The sequence below is a fragment of the Scyliorhinus canicula genome, chromosome 21 (assembly GCF_902713615.1).
Source record: "Scyliorhinus canicula chromosome 21, sScyCan1.1, whole genome shotgun sequence".
Lineage (NCBI taxonomy): Eukaryota > Metazoa > Chordata > Chondrichthyes > Carcharhiniformes > Scyliorhinidae > Scyliorhinus > Scyliorhinus canicula.
This window is the reverse complement of record NC_052166.1, coordinates 6846188-6862490: the sequence shown is the minus strand read 5'-3', so window position 1 is coordinate 6862490 and position 16303 is coordinate 6846188. Positions and strand designations below refer to the sequence as shown.

The 16303-nt window shown below is 55.7% G+C and overlaps 1 protein-coding gene across 1 annotated transcript in view; it reads left to right on the top strand.

Moving 5' to 3' along the window:
- Nucleotides 1-3234: 3234 nt before the first annotated feature.
- Nucleotides 3235-16303, top strand: part of cdk20 (cyclin-dependent kinase 20) — a 28410-nt gene continuing 15341 nt past the window's right edge. The window contains exons 1-3 of the mRNA XM_038781945.1: nucleotides 3235-3469; nucleotides 7618-7731; nucleotides 13501-13689. Coding sequence (XP_038637873.1) covers nucleotides 3395-3469; nucleotides 7618-7731; nucleotides 13501-13689 — 378 coding nt within the window. The 5' untranslated portion in view covers nucleotides 3235-3394. The remainder of the gene's footprint in view (nucleotides 3470-7617; nucleotides 7732-13500; nucleotides 13690-16303) is intronic.

Sequence of the window (16303 nt, the reverse complement as noted above, 5' to 3'; positions counted from 1 at the left end):
CCCCAACCACCTCCAGCCTCCACAACCCTCCCTATCTCCCCAACCTCCACAACCCTCCCTATCTCCCCAACCACCTCCAGCCTCCACAACCCTCCCAATCTCCCCAACCTCCTCCAGCCTCCACAACCCTCCCTATCTCCCCAACCACCTCCAACCTCCACAACCCTCCCTATCTCCCCAACCACCTCCAGCCTCCACAACCCACCCTATCTCCCCAACCCCCTCCAGCCTCCACAACCCTCCCTATCTCCCCAACCACCTCCAGCCTCCACAACCCTCCCTATCTCCCCAACCACCTCCAACCTCCACAACCCTCCCTATCTCCCCAACCACCTCCAGCCTCCACAACCCTCCCTATCTCTGCAACCACCTCCAACCTCCACAACCCTCCCTATATCCGCAACCACCTCCAGCCTCCACAACCCTCCCTATCTCCCCAACCACCTCCAGCCTACACAGTCCTCCCTATCTCCCCAACCTCCTCCAGCCTCCACAACCCTCCCTATCTCCCCAGCCACCTCCAGCCTCCACAACCCTCCCTATCTCCCCAACCACCTCCAGCCTCCACAACCCTCCCTATCTCCCCAACCACCTCCAGCCTCCACAGCCCTCCCTATCTCCCCAACCTACTCCAGCCTGCACAACCCTCCCTATCTCCGCAACCACCTCCAGCCTCCACAACCCTCCCTATCTCTGTCACCTCCTCCAGCATCCAGAACCCTCCCTATCTCCCCAACCACCTCCAGCCTCCACAACCCTCCCAATCTCCGCATCCACCTCCAGCCTCCACAACCCTCCCTATCTCTGTAACCACCTCCAGCCCCTACAACCCTCCCTATCTCTGTAACCTCCTCCGGCCCCTACAACCCACCCTTTCTCTGTAACCTCCTCCAGCCCCTCCAACTCTCCCTATCTCTGTAACCTCCTCCAGCCCCTCCAACCCCCCCAAATCTCTATAACCTCCTCCAGCCTCTACAACCCTCTCTATCTCCGTAACCTCCTCCAGCTCCTACAACCTTCCCTATCTCTGTAACCTCCATCAACCCCTATAACCCTCCCTATCTCTGTAACCTCCTCCAGACCCTACAACCCTCCCTATCTTTGTAACCTCCTCCAACCCCTACAACCCTCCCTGTCTGTAACCTCCTCCAGCCCCTACAACCCTCCCTATATCTGTAACCTCCTCCAGACCGTACAAACCTCCCTATCTCTGTAACCTCCTCCAACCCCTACAACCCTCCCTGTCTGTAACCTCCTCCACCCCCTACAACCCTCCCTATATCTGTAACCTCCTCCAGCCCCTACAGCCGTCCCTATCTCTGTAACCTCCTCCGCCCCAACAACTCTCCCTATCTCTGTAACCTCTGCCACTCCCTACAACCCTCCCAATCTCTGGAACCTCCTCCGGCCCCTACAACTCTCCCTATCTCTACATCCTCTTCCCCTATCTTTATAATTTCCTACAACCCTCTGAGATCTTTGCGCTCCTCCAATTCAGGCCTCTTCAGCACCCATTCCCATCGCTCTGCCATTGGGAGCTGTGCCGTCAACTGCCTGACGGGGGGTTCAATAACCCCCCTCACCCCGCCAGGTGCCATGCGGGGACGGGGGTTGGGGGAGCGAATGTTTCTCGCAGGTTAAAGAATGTGAGTTGTTTTTTGTAAATGTTCTATGTCATGCTATGTCACATGTCCTGTGGTCCTGGTGACATCCCTCGGATCCCTACAGTGCAGAGTGAGGTTATTTGGCCCATTGAGTTTGCACCGACCCTCTGAAATAACACCCTACCCAGGTGCACTCACTCGCCCACCCCGACCTATCCCCTTAACCCTGTGCATTAATCATGGCCACCTAACATGCCAGACTGTGGGAAGAAACAAGAGCATCGATTACCACCTGGTTTCCCTCCAAGTCACTCACCATCCTGACTTGGGAATATTTTGGCTGCTCGTTAACTGTTGCTGAGTTAAAATCCTGGAACACCCTCCTTAGTAGTTGTACTTCAGTGGTTCGAGAAGGCAACCCACCACCACTTTCTGAAGGGCTACTAGGGATGGACAATAAATAGAACATGGAACATACAGTACAGAAGGAGGCCATTTGGCTCATCGAGTCTGCACCGACCCACTTAATCCCCCACTTCCACCCTATCCCCGTAACCCAATAACCCCTCCTAACCTTTTTGGACACTACGGGCAATTTATCATTGGCCAATCCACCTAACCTGCACACCTTCGGACTGTGGGAGGGAACCGGAGCACCCGAAGGAAACCCACGCACACACGGGGAGAACGTGCAGACTCCACACAGACAGTGACCCAAGCCGGGAATTGAACCTGGGACCCTGGCGCTGTGACGCTACAGTGCTGTCCACTCGTGCTGTCCACTATGCCGGACGAACCAGCGACGGCCACATCCCGTAAATGAATTTGTAAAAATCTGGAAGGGGGGGGGGGATGGGAGAGAACGTGCAGACTCCACACAGACAGCCCCTAAGGTGGAATCGAACCCGGGTCCCTAGTGCTATGATGGGCCGACTGGCCTCCTTCTGCACTGTATGTTCTATGAGGCAGCAGTGCTGACCACTGTGGAACCGTGCTGCCCCCGGATGCCAGCTCCTATGCTTGTTGTCGGCTGACTCTTCACCCCGAGCCGGTCTTGGGGCGATATGGGGCTGTTAGCACACTGGGCTAAATCGCTGGCTTTGAAAACATATGAAGGCAGGCCAGCAGCACGGTTCGATTCCTGTACCAGCCTCCCCGAACAGGTGCCGGAATGTGGCGACTAGGGGCTTTTCACAGTAACTTCATTGAAGCCTAATTCCGACAATAAGCGGTTTTCATTTCATTTTTCAATTCTTTTCTTTGGTATTGGTGGTTTGCCCGTGGCCTCCCACTCTGGGGGAGGGGAGCATCTCCCTCAGCCCAGATCGCGAATCGAACCCAGGCTGTTGGTGTTATGCTGAGCCATAGAGGCCATTGTAACCAAGCTGACTGCGCCCTTATCGCATCCACTTGAACCCCAGTGGTGGTGATGAATTCAGTGATGAGTTTGATCCCTGGGGTGGGGGGTGTGTGTGTCCCTTTAAGGGCGAAAAAAATAGGACTGGGGGCGGGGCGTTCTGGAAGTGGCTGATGCTGAGCATGCGTCGTGATGTCATCAGTCCTGGAAAAGAGGTGACGTAGCCCGGAGCGAAGACGCGGTTACGTCACGCAGGAGCGTGCAGTTTCAAAACGATGATGTTTTCAGCAGCGCGGACTCACTGACGTCACAGGTGACAGAGGAGCGAGGTGACGTCATTCTCAGACCAGCCCAGGCCCCGCCCCGCCCCGTCCCAGGCTCTGGTCGTCATGGTGACCCGCGGCCCAGCTCGCAGGCCACAGGCCTCCTGGTGATGGAGCAATACAACATCCTGGGCCGGGTCGGCGAGGGAGCTCATGGCATCGTCTTCAAGGCCAAACACATTGAGGTGAAGCGGCGGAGCCTGGCGTCAACTCCAGTAACCGACCCTCAACGCCCCCCCCCCCCAAAAGCCCCTCACCCCACCCCCAACCCCCTCAATCCCCCAACCCCCTCAACTCCCCCAACCCCCTCAACTCCCCCAACCCCCTCAACTCCCCCAACCCCCTCAACTCCCCCAATCCCCCCTCAACTCCCCCAACCCCCCTCAACTCCCCCAACCCCCTCAACTCCCCCAACTCCCCCAACCCCCTCAACTCCCCCAACCCCCTCAACTCCCCCAACCCCCTCAACTCCCCCAACCCCCTCAACTCCCCCAATCCCCCCTCAACTCCCCAAACCCCCCTCAACTCCCCCAAACCCCCCTCAACTCCCCCAATACCCCCTCAACTCCCCCAATCCCCCCTCAACTCCCCCAATCCCCCCTCAACTCCCCCAATCCCCCCTCAACTCCCCCAATCCTCCCTCAACTCCCCCAATCCCCCCTCAACTCCCCCAATCCCCCCTCAACTCCCCCAATCCCCCCTCAACTCCCCCAATCCCCCCCTCAACTCCCCCAATCCCCCCTCAACCCCCCCACCCCCTCAACACCCCCAACCCCCCCCAACCCCACCAACCCCCCCCAACCCCCTTAGCCCCCCCAACCCCCTTAGCCCCCCCAACCCCCTTAGCCCCCCCAACCCTCTTAGCCCCCCCAACCCCCTTAGCCCCCCCAGCCCCCTTAGCCCCCCCAGCCCCCTTAGCCCCCCCAACCCCCTTAGCCCCCCCAACCCCCTTAGCCCCCCCAACCCCCTTAGCCCCCTTAGCCCCCCCCCAACCCCCTTGGCCTCCCCAACCCCCTTGGCCCCCCAACCCCCTTGGCCCCCCAACCCCCTTGGCCCCCCAACCCCCTTGGCCCCTCCAACCCCAACCCCCTTAACACCACCCCAAACCTCCGTAAAGCCTCCAAACCCCTGGGCCACACCCAAAACGTATCGCCCAGAAAGGCTCCTAACACCCCGCCTCCCCTCGCGCCCCGCCTCCCCTCGCGCCCCGCCTCCCCTCGCGCCCCGCCTCCCCTCGCGCCCCGCCTCCCCTCGCGCCCCGCCTCCCCTCGCGCCCCCAACCCCTTTCTGCAGAGCCCCCAGAACCCCATCAAACCCCCAAAACCCACCCCCCAGAGCCCCATCAAACCCCCAAAACCCAGAACCCCATCAAACTCCCAGAACCCATCAAACCCCCAAAACCCACCCCCCAGAACCCCATCAAACCTCAAAAACCCACCCCCCAGAACCCCATCAAACCTCCAGAACCCATCCCCCAGAACCCCATCAAACCCCAAGAACCCAGAACCCACCCCCAGAACTCCATTAAACCCCTAAAACCCACCCCCCAGAACCCCATCAAACCCTTAAACCCCATCAAACCCCTAAAACCCACCCCCCAGAACCCATCAAACCCCTAAAACCCACCCCCCAGAACCCCATCAAACCCCAAAACCCACCCCCCAGAACCCATTAAACCCCTAAAACCCCATCAAACCCCTAAAACCCATCACCCAGAACCCCATCAAACCCCCAAAACCCACCCCCCAGAGCCCCATCAAACCCCCAAAACCCATCACCCAGAGCCCCATCAAACCCCCAAAACCCACCCCCCAGAGCCCCATCAAACCCCCAAAACCCACCCCCAGAACCCCACCAAACCCCCAAAACCCACCCCCAGAACCCCATCAAACCCCCAAAACCCACCCCCCAGAACCCTATCAAACCCCCAAAACCCACCCCCCAGAGCCCCATCAAACCCCCAAAACCCACCCCCAGAACCCCACCAAACCCCCAAAACCCACCCCTCAGAACCCCATCAAACCCCCAAAACCCACCCCCCAGAACCCATCAAACCTCCAAAACCCACCCCCCAGAACCCCATCAAACCTCCAAAACCCACCCCGGAGAACCCCATCAAACCTCCAAAACCCATCCCTCAGAACCCCATCAAACCCCTAAAACCCACCCCCCAGAACCCCATCAAACCTCCAAAACCCACCCCCCAGAACCCCATCAAACCCCCAAAACCCACCCCCCAGAACCCCATCAAACCCCCAAAACCCACCCCCCAGAACCCCATCAAACCTCCAAAACCCACCCCTAGAACCCCATCAAACCCCTAAAACCCACCCCCAGAACCCTATCAAACCTCCAGAACCCCATCCAACCCCCAGAACCCTATCAAACCTCCAGAACCCCATCCAACCCCCAGAACCCCATCAAACTCCCAGAACCCATCCCCCAGTCAAAGCGCTACCCCCCACCCCCCTTACCGAGGATACTCCAGAGCATTTCATCCATACTTCAACTCCGTTACACTCTCCCCTGGATGCCATCAAGACTCCAACCTGCCCATATACCTCCCAGGATATCGACTGAATCCCCTCAAACCCCCACTCAATACCAGCATGTACCTGGGAAAACCCCAAATCCCCCCCAAATACTTCAAACCCCCCCAGATACCCGCAAACCACCGAAAAAAAACTCCGTACCCTTTAGTACTGACCCATCGACAGTGCGGTGCTCCCTCAGCACTGACCCTCCCACAGTGCGGCGCTCCCTCAGCACTGACACTCGGACAGTGCGGCGCTCCCTCGGCACGGACCCTCCGACAATGCGGCGCTCCCTCAGCACTGACCCTCCGACAATGCGGTGCTCCCTCAGCACTGACCCTCCAACAGTGCGGTGCTCCCTCAGCACTGACCCTCCGACAATGCGACGCTCCCTCAGCACTGACCCTCCGACAGTGCGGCGCTCCCTCAGCACTGACCCTTGGACAGTGCGGCGCTCCCTCAGCACTGACCCTTGGACAGTGCGGCGCTCCCTCAGCACTGACCCTCCGACAGTGCGGCGCTCCCTCAGCACTGACCCTCCGACAGTGCGCCGCTCCCTCAGCACTGACCCTCCGACAGTGCGGCGCTCCCTCAGCACTGACCCTCCGACAGTGCGGCGCTCCATCAGCACTGACCCTCCGACAGTGCGGTGCTCCCTCAGCACTGACCCTCCGACAGTGCGGGGCTCTCTCAGCACTGACCCTCCGACAGTGCGGCGCTCCATCAGCACTGGCGCTCCATCAGCACTCACCCTCCGACAGTGCGGCGCTCCCTCAGCATTGACCCTCCGACAGTGCGGCGCTCCCTCAGTACTGACCCTCCGAAAGTGCGGTGCTCCCTCAGCACTGACCCTCCAACAGTGCGGTGCTCCCTCAGCACTGACCCTCCGACAGTGCGGCGCTCCATCAGCACTGGCGCTCCATCAGCACTGACCCTCCGACAGTGTGGTGCTCCCTCAGCATTGACCCTCCGACAGTGCGGCGCTCCCTCAGCACTGACCCTCCGACAGTGCGGTGCTCCCTCAGCACTGACCCTCCGACAGTGCGGCGCTCCCTCAGCACTGACCCTCCGACAGTGTAGTGCTCCCTCAGCACTGACCCTCCGACAATGCGACGCTCCATCAGCACTCACCCTCCGACAGTGCACCGCTCCCTCAGCACTGACCCTCCGACAGTTCAACGCTCCCTCAGCACTGACCATCCGACAGTGCGGCGCTCCCTCAGCACTGACCCTCCGACTGTGCGGCGCTCCCTCAGCACTGACCTTCCGACAGTGCGGCGCTCCCTCAGCACTGACCCTCCGACAGTGCGCCGCTCCCTCAGCACTGACCCTCCGACAGGGCGGCGCTCCATCAGCACTGACCCTCCGACAGTGCGGCGCTCCCTCAGCACTGACCCTCCGACAGTGCGGCGCTCCCTCAGCACTGACCCTCCGACAGTGCGGCGCTCCCTCAGCACTGACCCTCCGACAGTGCGATGCTCCCTCAGTACTGACCCTCCGACAGTGCGGCGCTCCCTCAGCACTGGCCCTCCGACAGTGCGGTGCTCCCTCAGCGCTGACCCTCCGACAGTGCGGTGCTCCATCAGCACTGACCCTCCGACAGTGCGGCGCTCCCTCAGCACTGACCCTCGGACAGTGTGACGCCCCCTCAGCACTGACCCTCTGATCTCCTGCTTAATGTTCAGGAGTGGGGATTCGACCCACAGCATTCACTGAACAATATCTGCAACCTTGTGGGCGAGTAGAGATATGTCACAGGTCCTCAGCATTCTGCTCAGTTTCTTCATTTTGTTCCTCAGACAGGTGAGACTGTCGCCCTGAAGAAAGTGGCTCTGCGGAAGCTGGAGGATGGCATTCCGAACCAGGCACTGCGGGAGATCAAAGCTCTTCAGGAAATTGAAGATAATCAGTATGTGAGTATCTTAAAGAGCGAGCCTCACTCTGTATCTAACCCCGTGCTGTACCTGTCCTGGGAGTGTTTGATGGGGACAGTGTAGAGGGAGCTTTACTCTGTATCTAACCCCGCGCTGTACCTGTTCTGGGAGTGTTTGATGGGGACAGTGTAGAGGGAGCTTTACTCTGTATCTAACCCCGCGCTGTACTGTTCTGGGAGTGTTTGATGGGGACAGTGTAGAGGGAGCTTTACTCTGTATCTAACCCCGTGCTGTACCTGTCCTGGGAGTGTTTGATGGGGACAGTGTAGAGGGAGCTTTACTCTGTATCTAACCCCGTGCTGTACCTGTCCTGGGAGTGTTTGATGGGGACAGTGTAGAGGGAGCTTTACTCTGTATCTAACCCCGTGCTGTACCTGTCCTGGGAGTGTTTGATGGGGACAGTGTAGAGGGAGCTTTACTCTGTATCTAAACCCGTGCTGTACCTGTCCTGGGAGTGTTTGATGGGGACAGTGTAGAGGGAGCTTTACTCTGTATCTACCCCCGTGCTGTACCTGTCCTGGGAGTGTTTGATGGGGACAGTGTAGAGGAAGCTTTAGAACATAGAACGATACAGCGCAGTACAGGCCCTTCGGCCCACGATGTTGCACCATGGGAAGTCAAAAACTAAAGGCCATCTAACCTACACTATGCCATTATGATCCATATGCTTAGAACATAGAACAGTACAGCACAGAACAGGCCCTTCGGCCCTCGATGTTGTGCTGAGCAGTGATCACCCTACTCAAACCCACGTATGCACCCCATACCCGTAACCCCCCCCCCCCCCAACCTTACTTTTTAGGACACTCCGGGCAATTTAGCATGGCGAATCCACCTAACCCGCACATCTTTGAACTGTGGGAGGAAACCGGAGCACCCGGAGGAAACCCACGTACACACGGGGAGGACGTGCAGACTCTGCACAGACAGTGACCCTGCCGGGAATCGAACCTGGGACCCTGGAGCTGTGAAGCATTTATGCAAACCACCATGCTACCGTGCTGCCCTGAATAAACTTTTAAATGCCCTCAATGTTGGCGAGTTCACTACTGTTGCAGGTAGGGCATTCCACGGCCTCACCACTCTTTGCGTAAAAAACCTACCTCTGACGTTTGTCCTATATCTATTACCCCTCAATTTAAGGCTATGTCCCCTCGTGCTAGCCACCTCCATCCGCGGGAGAAGGCTCTCACTGTCCACCCTATCTAACCCTCTGATCATTTTGTATGCCTCTATTAAGTCACCTCTTAACCTTCTTCTCTCTAACGAAAACAACCTCAAGTCCATCAGCCTTTCCTCATAAGATTTTCCCTCCATACCAGGCAACATCCTGGTAAATCTCCTCTGCACCCGTTCCAAAGCTTCCACGTCCTTCCTATACTGAGGCGACCAGAACTGTACGCAATACTCCAAATGCGGCTGGACCAGAGTTTTGTACAGCTGCAACATGACCTCATGGCTCTGGAACTCAATCCCTCTACCAATAAAGGCCAACACACCATGGGCCTTCTTCACAACCCTTTCAACCTGGGTGGCAACTTTCAGGGATCTATGTACATGGACACCGAGATCCCTCTGCTCATCCACACTGCTAAGAATTTTACCATTAGCCAAATATTCCGCATTCCTGTTATTCTTTCCAAAGTGAATCACCTCACACTTCTCTACATTAAACTCCATTTGCCACCTCTCAGCCCAGCTCTGCAGCATATCTATGTCCCTCTGTAACCTGCAACATCCTTCCACACTGTGTACAACTCGACCGAATTTAGTGTCGTCTGCAAATTTACTCACCCAACCTTCTGTGCCCTCCTCTAGGTCATTTATAAAAATGACAAACAGCAACGGCCCCAGAACAGATCCTTGTGGTACGCCACTCGTAACTGAACTCCATTCTGAACATTTGCCATCAACCACCACCCTCTGTCTTCTTTCAACTAGCCAATTTCTGATCCACATCTCTAAATCACCCTCAATCCCCAGCCTCCGTATTTTCTGCAATAGACGACCGTGGGGAACCTTATCAAACGCTTTACTGAAATCCATAGACACCACATCAACTGCTCTACCCTCGTCTACCTGTTCAGTCACCTTCTCAAAGAACTCGATAAGGTTTGTGAGGCATGACCTACCCTTCACACAACCATGCTGACTATCCCAAATCATATTATTCCTATCTAGATGATTATAAATCGTATCTCTTATAATCCTCTCCAAGACTTTACCCACAACAGACGTGAGGCTCACCGGCCTATAGTCACCGGGGTTATCTCTACTCCCCTTCTTGAACAAAGGGACCACATTTGCTATCCTCCAGTCCTCTGGCACTATTCCTGTAGCCAATGATGACATAAAAATCAAAGCCAAAGGCTCAGCAATCTCTTCCCTGGCTTCCCAGAGAATCCTAGGATAAATCCCATCAGGCCCCGGGGACTTATCTATTTTCGCCTTGTCCAGAATTGCCAACACTTCTTCCCTATGCACCTCAATGCCATCTATTCTAATAGCCTGGGTCTCAGCATTCTCCTCCACAACATTATCTTTTTCCTGAGTGAATACTGACGAAAAATATTCATTTAGTATCTCGCTTATCTCCTCAGCCTCCACACACAACTTCCCACCACTGTCCTTGACTGGCCCTACTCTTACCCTAGTCATTCTTTTATTCCTGACATACCTATAGAAAGCTTTTGGGTTTTCCTTGATCCTACCTGCCAAAGACTTCTCATGTCCCCTCCTTGCTCGTCTTAGCTCTCTCTTTAGATCCTTCCTCGCTTCCTTGTAACTATCAAGCGCCCCAACTGAAACTTCACGCCATCTTCGCATAGGCCTCCTTCTTCCTCTTAACAAGAGATTCCACTTCTTTGGTAAACCACGGTTCCCTCGCTCGACCCCTTCCTCCCTGCCTGACTGGTACATACATATCAAGAACATGCAATAGCTGTTCCTTGAACAAGCTCCACATATCCAGTGTGCCCAACCCTTGCAGCCTACTTCTCCAACCTACACATCCTAAGTCATGTCTAATGGCATCATAATTGCCCTTCCCCCAGCTATAACTCTTGCCCTGCGGGGTATACTTATCCCTTTCCATCACTAACGTAAAGGTCACCGAATTGTGGTCACTGTTTCCAAAGTGCTCACCTACCTCCAGATCTAACACCTGGCCTGGTTCATTACCCAAAACCAAATCCAATATGGCCTCGCCTCTTGTTGGCCTGTCAACATATTGTGTCAGGAAACCCTCCTGCACACATTGTACAAAGAACGACCCATCTAATGTACTCGAACTATATCTTTTCCAGTCAATATTTGGAAAGTTAAAGTCTCCCATAACAACTACCCTGTTACTTTCGCTCTTTTCCAGAATCATCTTCGCCATCCTTTCCTCGACATCCCTAGAACTATTAGGTGGCCTATAGAAAACTCCCAACAGGGTGACCTCCTTTCCTGTTTCTAACCTCAGCCCATACTACCTCGGAAGAAGAGTCCCCATCTAGCATCCTTTCCGCCACCGTAATACTGTCCTTGACTAGCAGCGCCACACCTCCCCCTCTTTTGCCCCCTTCTCTGAGCTTACTAAAACACCTAAACCCCGGAACCTGCAACAACCACTCCTATCCCTGCTCGATCCATGTCTCTGAAATGGCCACAACATCGAAGTCCCAGGTACCAACCCATGCTGCCAGTTCCCCTACCTTATTTCGTATACTCCTGGCATTGAAGTAGACACACTTCAAAACACCTACCTGAACACTGGCACCCTCCTGCGAAGTCAAATCTGTGCTCCTGACCTCTATACTCTCAATCCCCCGTACCCCAAAACTATAATCCAGGTTCCCATGCCCCTGCTGAATTAGTTTAAACCCCCCAAAAGAGCACTAACAAATCTCCCCCCCAGGATATTGGTGCCCCTCAGGTTCAGATGTAGACCATCCTGTCTACAGAGGCCCACCTTCCCCAGAAAGAGCCTCAGTTATCCAGAAATCTGAATCCCTCCCACCTGCACCATCCCTGTAGCCACGTGTTTAATTGCTCTCTCTCCCTATTCCTCATCTCACTATCACGTGGCACGGGCAACAACCCAGAGATAACAACTCTGTTTGTTCTCGCTCTGAGCTTCCATCCTAGCTCCCTAAAGGCCTGCCTGACATCCTTGTCCCCTTTCCTACCTATGTCGTTAGTGCCAATGTGGACTACGACTTGGGGCTGCTCCCCCTTAAGGACCCGGAAAACATGATCCGAGACATCACGTACCCTTGCACCTGGGAGGCAACATACCAAACGTGAGTCTCTCTCGCTCCCACAAAATCTCCTATCTGTGCCCCTGACTATTGAGTCCCCAATTACTAATGTTCTACTCCTTTCCCCCCTTCCCTTCTGAGCAACAGGGACAGACTCCGTGCCAGAGGTCCGTACCCTATGGCTTACCCCTGGTAAGTCGTCGTCCCCCCCCCCCCCCCCCCCCCCCCCCCCCCCACAAGTATCCAAAACGGTCTACTTGTTACTCAGGGGAACGACCACAGGGGGGTCCCTGCACTGACTGCTTCTTCCCAGTCCCTCTTACAGTTACCCATCTATCTCCAGTCTTTGGTGTAACTACTTCCCTGAAGCTCCTATCTATGACCCCCTCTGCCTCCTGAATGATCCGAAGTTCATCCAGCTCAAGCTCCAGGTCCCTAACACGGTTTTTGAGGAGCTGGAGTTGGGTGCACTTCCCACAGATTAAATCAGCAGGGACACTGATGGTGTCCCTCACCTCAAACATTCTGCAGGAGGAGCATTGTACTGCCTTCCCTAACATCACCTCTAGATTTAAAAAAAAAAACAAGAAAAATAAAAATAAAGGAAGAGCTTACCTGATATTCCCTCAAACCCTGCTCCCGCTGAAAGGTAAGCAAATTTAAAGGCACTCACTCGCCTTCACGACAGGCCCCTGCTCTCGCTTCCGAACGACAGTGGGGGTTTTTTTTTTGGTTAGAGGAGGAGGTAGGGTGGGAAACACTGACGAAGTGTTTCGGGTTTTAACTGTCACTTGACAACAGCCCCTCCACAAACCACCTTCAAATTAGGCTGACCGCACTGCAGGTATGCAAATTTCCCCAGAACAGCTGATCAGTAGCTCTGCTCTGCTGCCCTCTGCTGGATGTTTGCCTTCACTCAAACTCCTTGGGTCTCCTTCGCAGGTACACCTTCAAATTAGGCTGACCGCAGATACTCTGTATCTAACCCCGTGGTGTACCTGTCCTGGGAGTGTTTGATGGGGACAGTGTCCAAATGTCAATGTACTGACAGTCCAAGTCGCTTAATGTCAAGTCACCTGATCTAAGGCTGTTCACCATATCGTAGATGTACTTAATCTTGCTTCCAGGCAGTTCGACCACTGCTGTGCAACATGTGCTTTTAGAATGATATAAATCCACTGACCACTCATTGGGACGGTGTTAATATGTCTCGCGTTAAGGCAAAACAAGGCATCTGAAGGCAGATATAAATGGCGGGTAGCTTGAGGCACACAGGCAGCAGAGCTGTGTGTATTGTGCTGTGTTCACAGGCCGCAGTGTAACATAGACTGACTGTCTTCACACACTTCCCTTCTGGTGATGAGAAGTATATAAAACACCGCTATCTCCTCGTGTGGCTGCCTGTTAATTTGCTTTGCCTGATTGACGCTCCTGTCACGTGTTTTCGGATCTGTTACAGTAGAAGTCACAGCAATGCTCAGGTTGCTTCCTCTGCCCGCTGCAGGTGGTGAAGCTGAAGGATGTCTTCCCCCATGGGACGGGATTCGTGCTGGTCTTCGAGTACATGCTCTCCGACCTGTCAGAGGTCATCCGCAACTCCGACTGGCCCCTCACCGAGTCACAGGTCAAAGGCTACATGATGATGCTGCTCAAAGGGGTGACCTTCTGCCACCTGAACTCCATCATGCACAGGGTGAGATACTGCTTCCTGGCCCCACCTGTTCTCATTTCAATCCCTCCCCCCGCTCCTTATCATATGGTCAGTACTGATGGAGCGCCGCACTGTCGGATGTCAGCACTGAGGAGACGCCACAGTCAGTGCTGAGGGAGCGGCAGCGTGGTTGGAGGGAGCGCTGGAGTTGGGCGGGCGGGGGGGGAAAGAGAGACGCGGAAGGGGTAGCAGGGATGTGGAAGGAGAGCCCACGTGGTCGGGAGTGACACAGAGGGCGGGTCGGAGCGGAGGGAGCACGTCTGTGCTGGGACCACACCTTTTTACAATATACATTAATGATCTGGAAGAAGGTACTGAAGGCATTGTTGGTAAGTTTGCAGATGATGCAAAGATCTGTAGAGGGACAGGTAGTATTGAGGAAGCAGAGGGGCTGCAGAAGGATTTGGACAAGCTAGGAGAATGGGCAACGAAGTGGCAAATGAAATACAATGTGGAAAAGTGTGAGGTTATGCACTTTGGAAGGAGGAATTTAGGCATAGACTATTTTCTAAATGGGGAAATGCTTCAGAAAGCAGAAGCACAAAGGGATTTGGGAATCCTTGTTCACGATTCTCTTAAGGTTAATGTGCAGGTTCAGTCAGCAGTTAAAAAGGCAAAAGCAATGTTAGCATTCATGTCAAGAGGGTGAGAATACAAGACGAGGGGTGTACTTCTGAGGCTGTATAAGGCTCTGGTCAGACCCCATTTGGAATATTGTGAGCAGTTTTGGGCCCCGTATCTAAGGAAGGATGTGCTGACCATGGACAGGGTCCAGAGGAGGTTCACAAGAATGATCCCTGGAATGAAGAACTTGTCGTATGAGGAACGGTTGAGGACTCTGGGTCTGTACTCGGAGTTTAGAAGGATGAGGGAGGATCTTATTGAAACTTACAGGATACTGCGAGGCCTGGATAGAGTGGACTTGGAGAGGATGTTTCCACTTGTAGGAAAAACTAGAAGCAGAGTACACCATCTCCGATTAAAGGGACGATCCTTTAAAACAGAGATGAGGATTTTTTTCAGCCAGAGGGTGGTGAATCTGTGGAACTCTTTGCCGCAGAAGGCTGTGGAGACCAATTCACTGAGTGTCTTTAAGGCAGAGATAGAACATAGAAAAATACAGCACAGAACAGGCCCTTCGGCCCAGGATATTGTGCTGAACTTTTGTCCTAGATTAAGAACAAATTAATCTACACCTCATCATTCTACCGTAGTCCATGTACCCATCCAACAGCCATAAAGGTCTCTAATGTTTCCGACTCAACTACTTCCACAGATAGATAGGTTCTTGATTAATAAGGGGATCAGGGGTTATGGGGAGAAGGCAGGAAAATGGGGATGAGAAAATATCAGCCAGGATTGAATGGCTGAGCAGACTTGATGGGCCGTGGCCTAATTCTGCTCCTATGTCTTATGGTCCTATGGAGGGGTGGGTCGGAGGAAGCGTGCACCGTTGGTCGGGGCAGAGGAAGCACTGTGTCGTCGGAGGGTTGGGGAGAGGGAGCACCATGCCGTCGGAGGGTCAGTGCTGAGGGAGCGCCGCACTGTCGGAGGGTCAGGGCTGAGGGAGCGCCGCACTGTCGGAGAGTCGGGGCTGAGGGAGCACCGTGCTGTCGGAGGGTCGGGGCTGAGGGAGCACCGCGCTGTCGGAGGGTCGGGGCTGAGGGAGCACCGTGCTGTCGGAGGGTCGGGGCTGAGGGAGCACCGCGCTGTCGGAGGGTCGGGGCTGAGGGAGCACCGCGCTGTCGGAGGGTCGGGGCTGAGGGAGCTCCGTGCTGTCGGAGGGTCAGGGCTGAGGGAGCGCCGTGCTGTCGGAGGGTCAGGGCTGAGGGAGCGCCGTGCTGTCGGTGGGTGAGGGCTGAGGGAGCACCCTGCTGTCGGAGGGTCAGTGCTGAGGGAGCGCCGCACTGTGGGAGGGTCGGGGCTGAGGGAGCACCGCACTGACGGAGGGTCAGTGCTGAGGGAGCGCCGTGCTGTCGGAGGGTCAGGGCTGAGGGAGCGCCGTGCTGTCGGTGGGTGAGGGCTGAGGGAGCACCCTGCTGTCGGAGGGTCAGTGCTGAGGGAGCGCTGCACTGTGGGAGGGTCGGGGCTGAGGGAGCACCGTGCTGTCGGAGGGTCAGTGCTGAGGGAGCGCCGCACTGACGGAGGGTCAGTGCTGAGGGAGCGCCGTGCTGTCGGAGGGTCGGGGCTGAGGGAGCACCGTGCTGTCGGAGGGTCAGGGCTGAGGGAGCACCGCACTGTCGGAGGGTCAGTGCTGAGGGAGCACCGTGCTGTCGGAGGGTCAGGGCTGAGGGAGCACCGCACTGTCGGAGGGTCAGTGCTGAGGGAGCACCGTGCTGTCGGAGGGTCAGGGCTAAGGGAGCACCGTGCCATCGGAAGGTCAGGGCTAAGGGAGCGCCGTGCCATTGGGGGCACTGGGAGGAGAGAGGCGGGTGGTCGGAGGTGGACCACAGCGGACGGTTGGAGGGTCGGCACAGAATTGCTCTGCACTCTGAGCTGCAACACAGAGGACGGCGAGTCCGGAGGGAGTATTTCCGGCCCCCCACCCCACGCCATTCCTCTGGAACCCCTCTCGCTCCCCTTGATGAGACGGGTT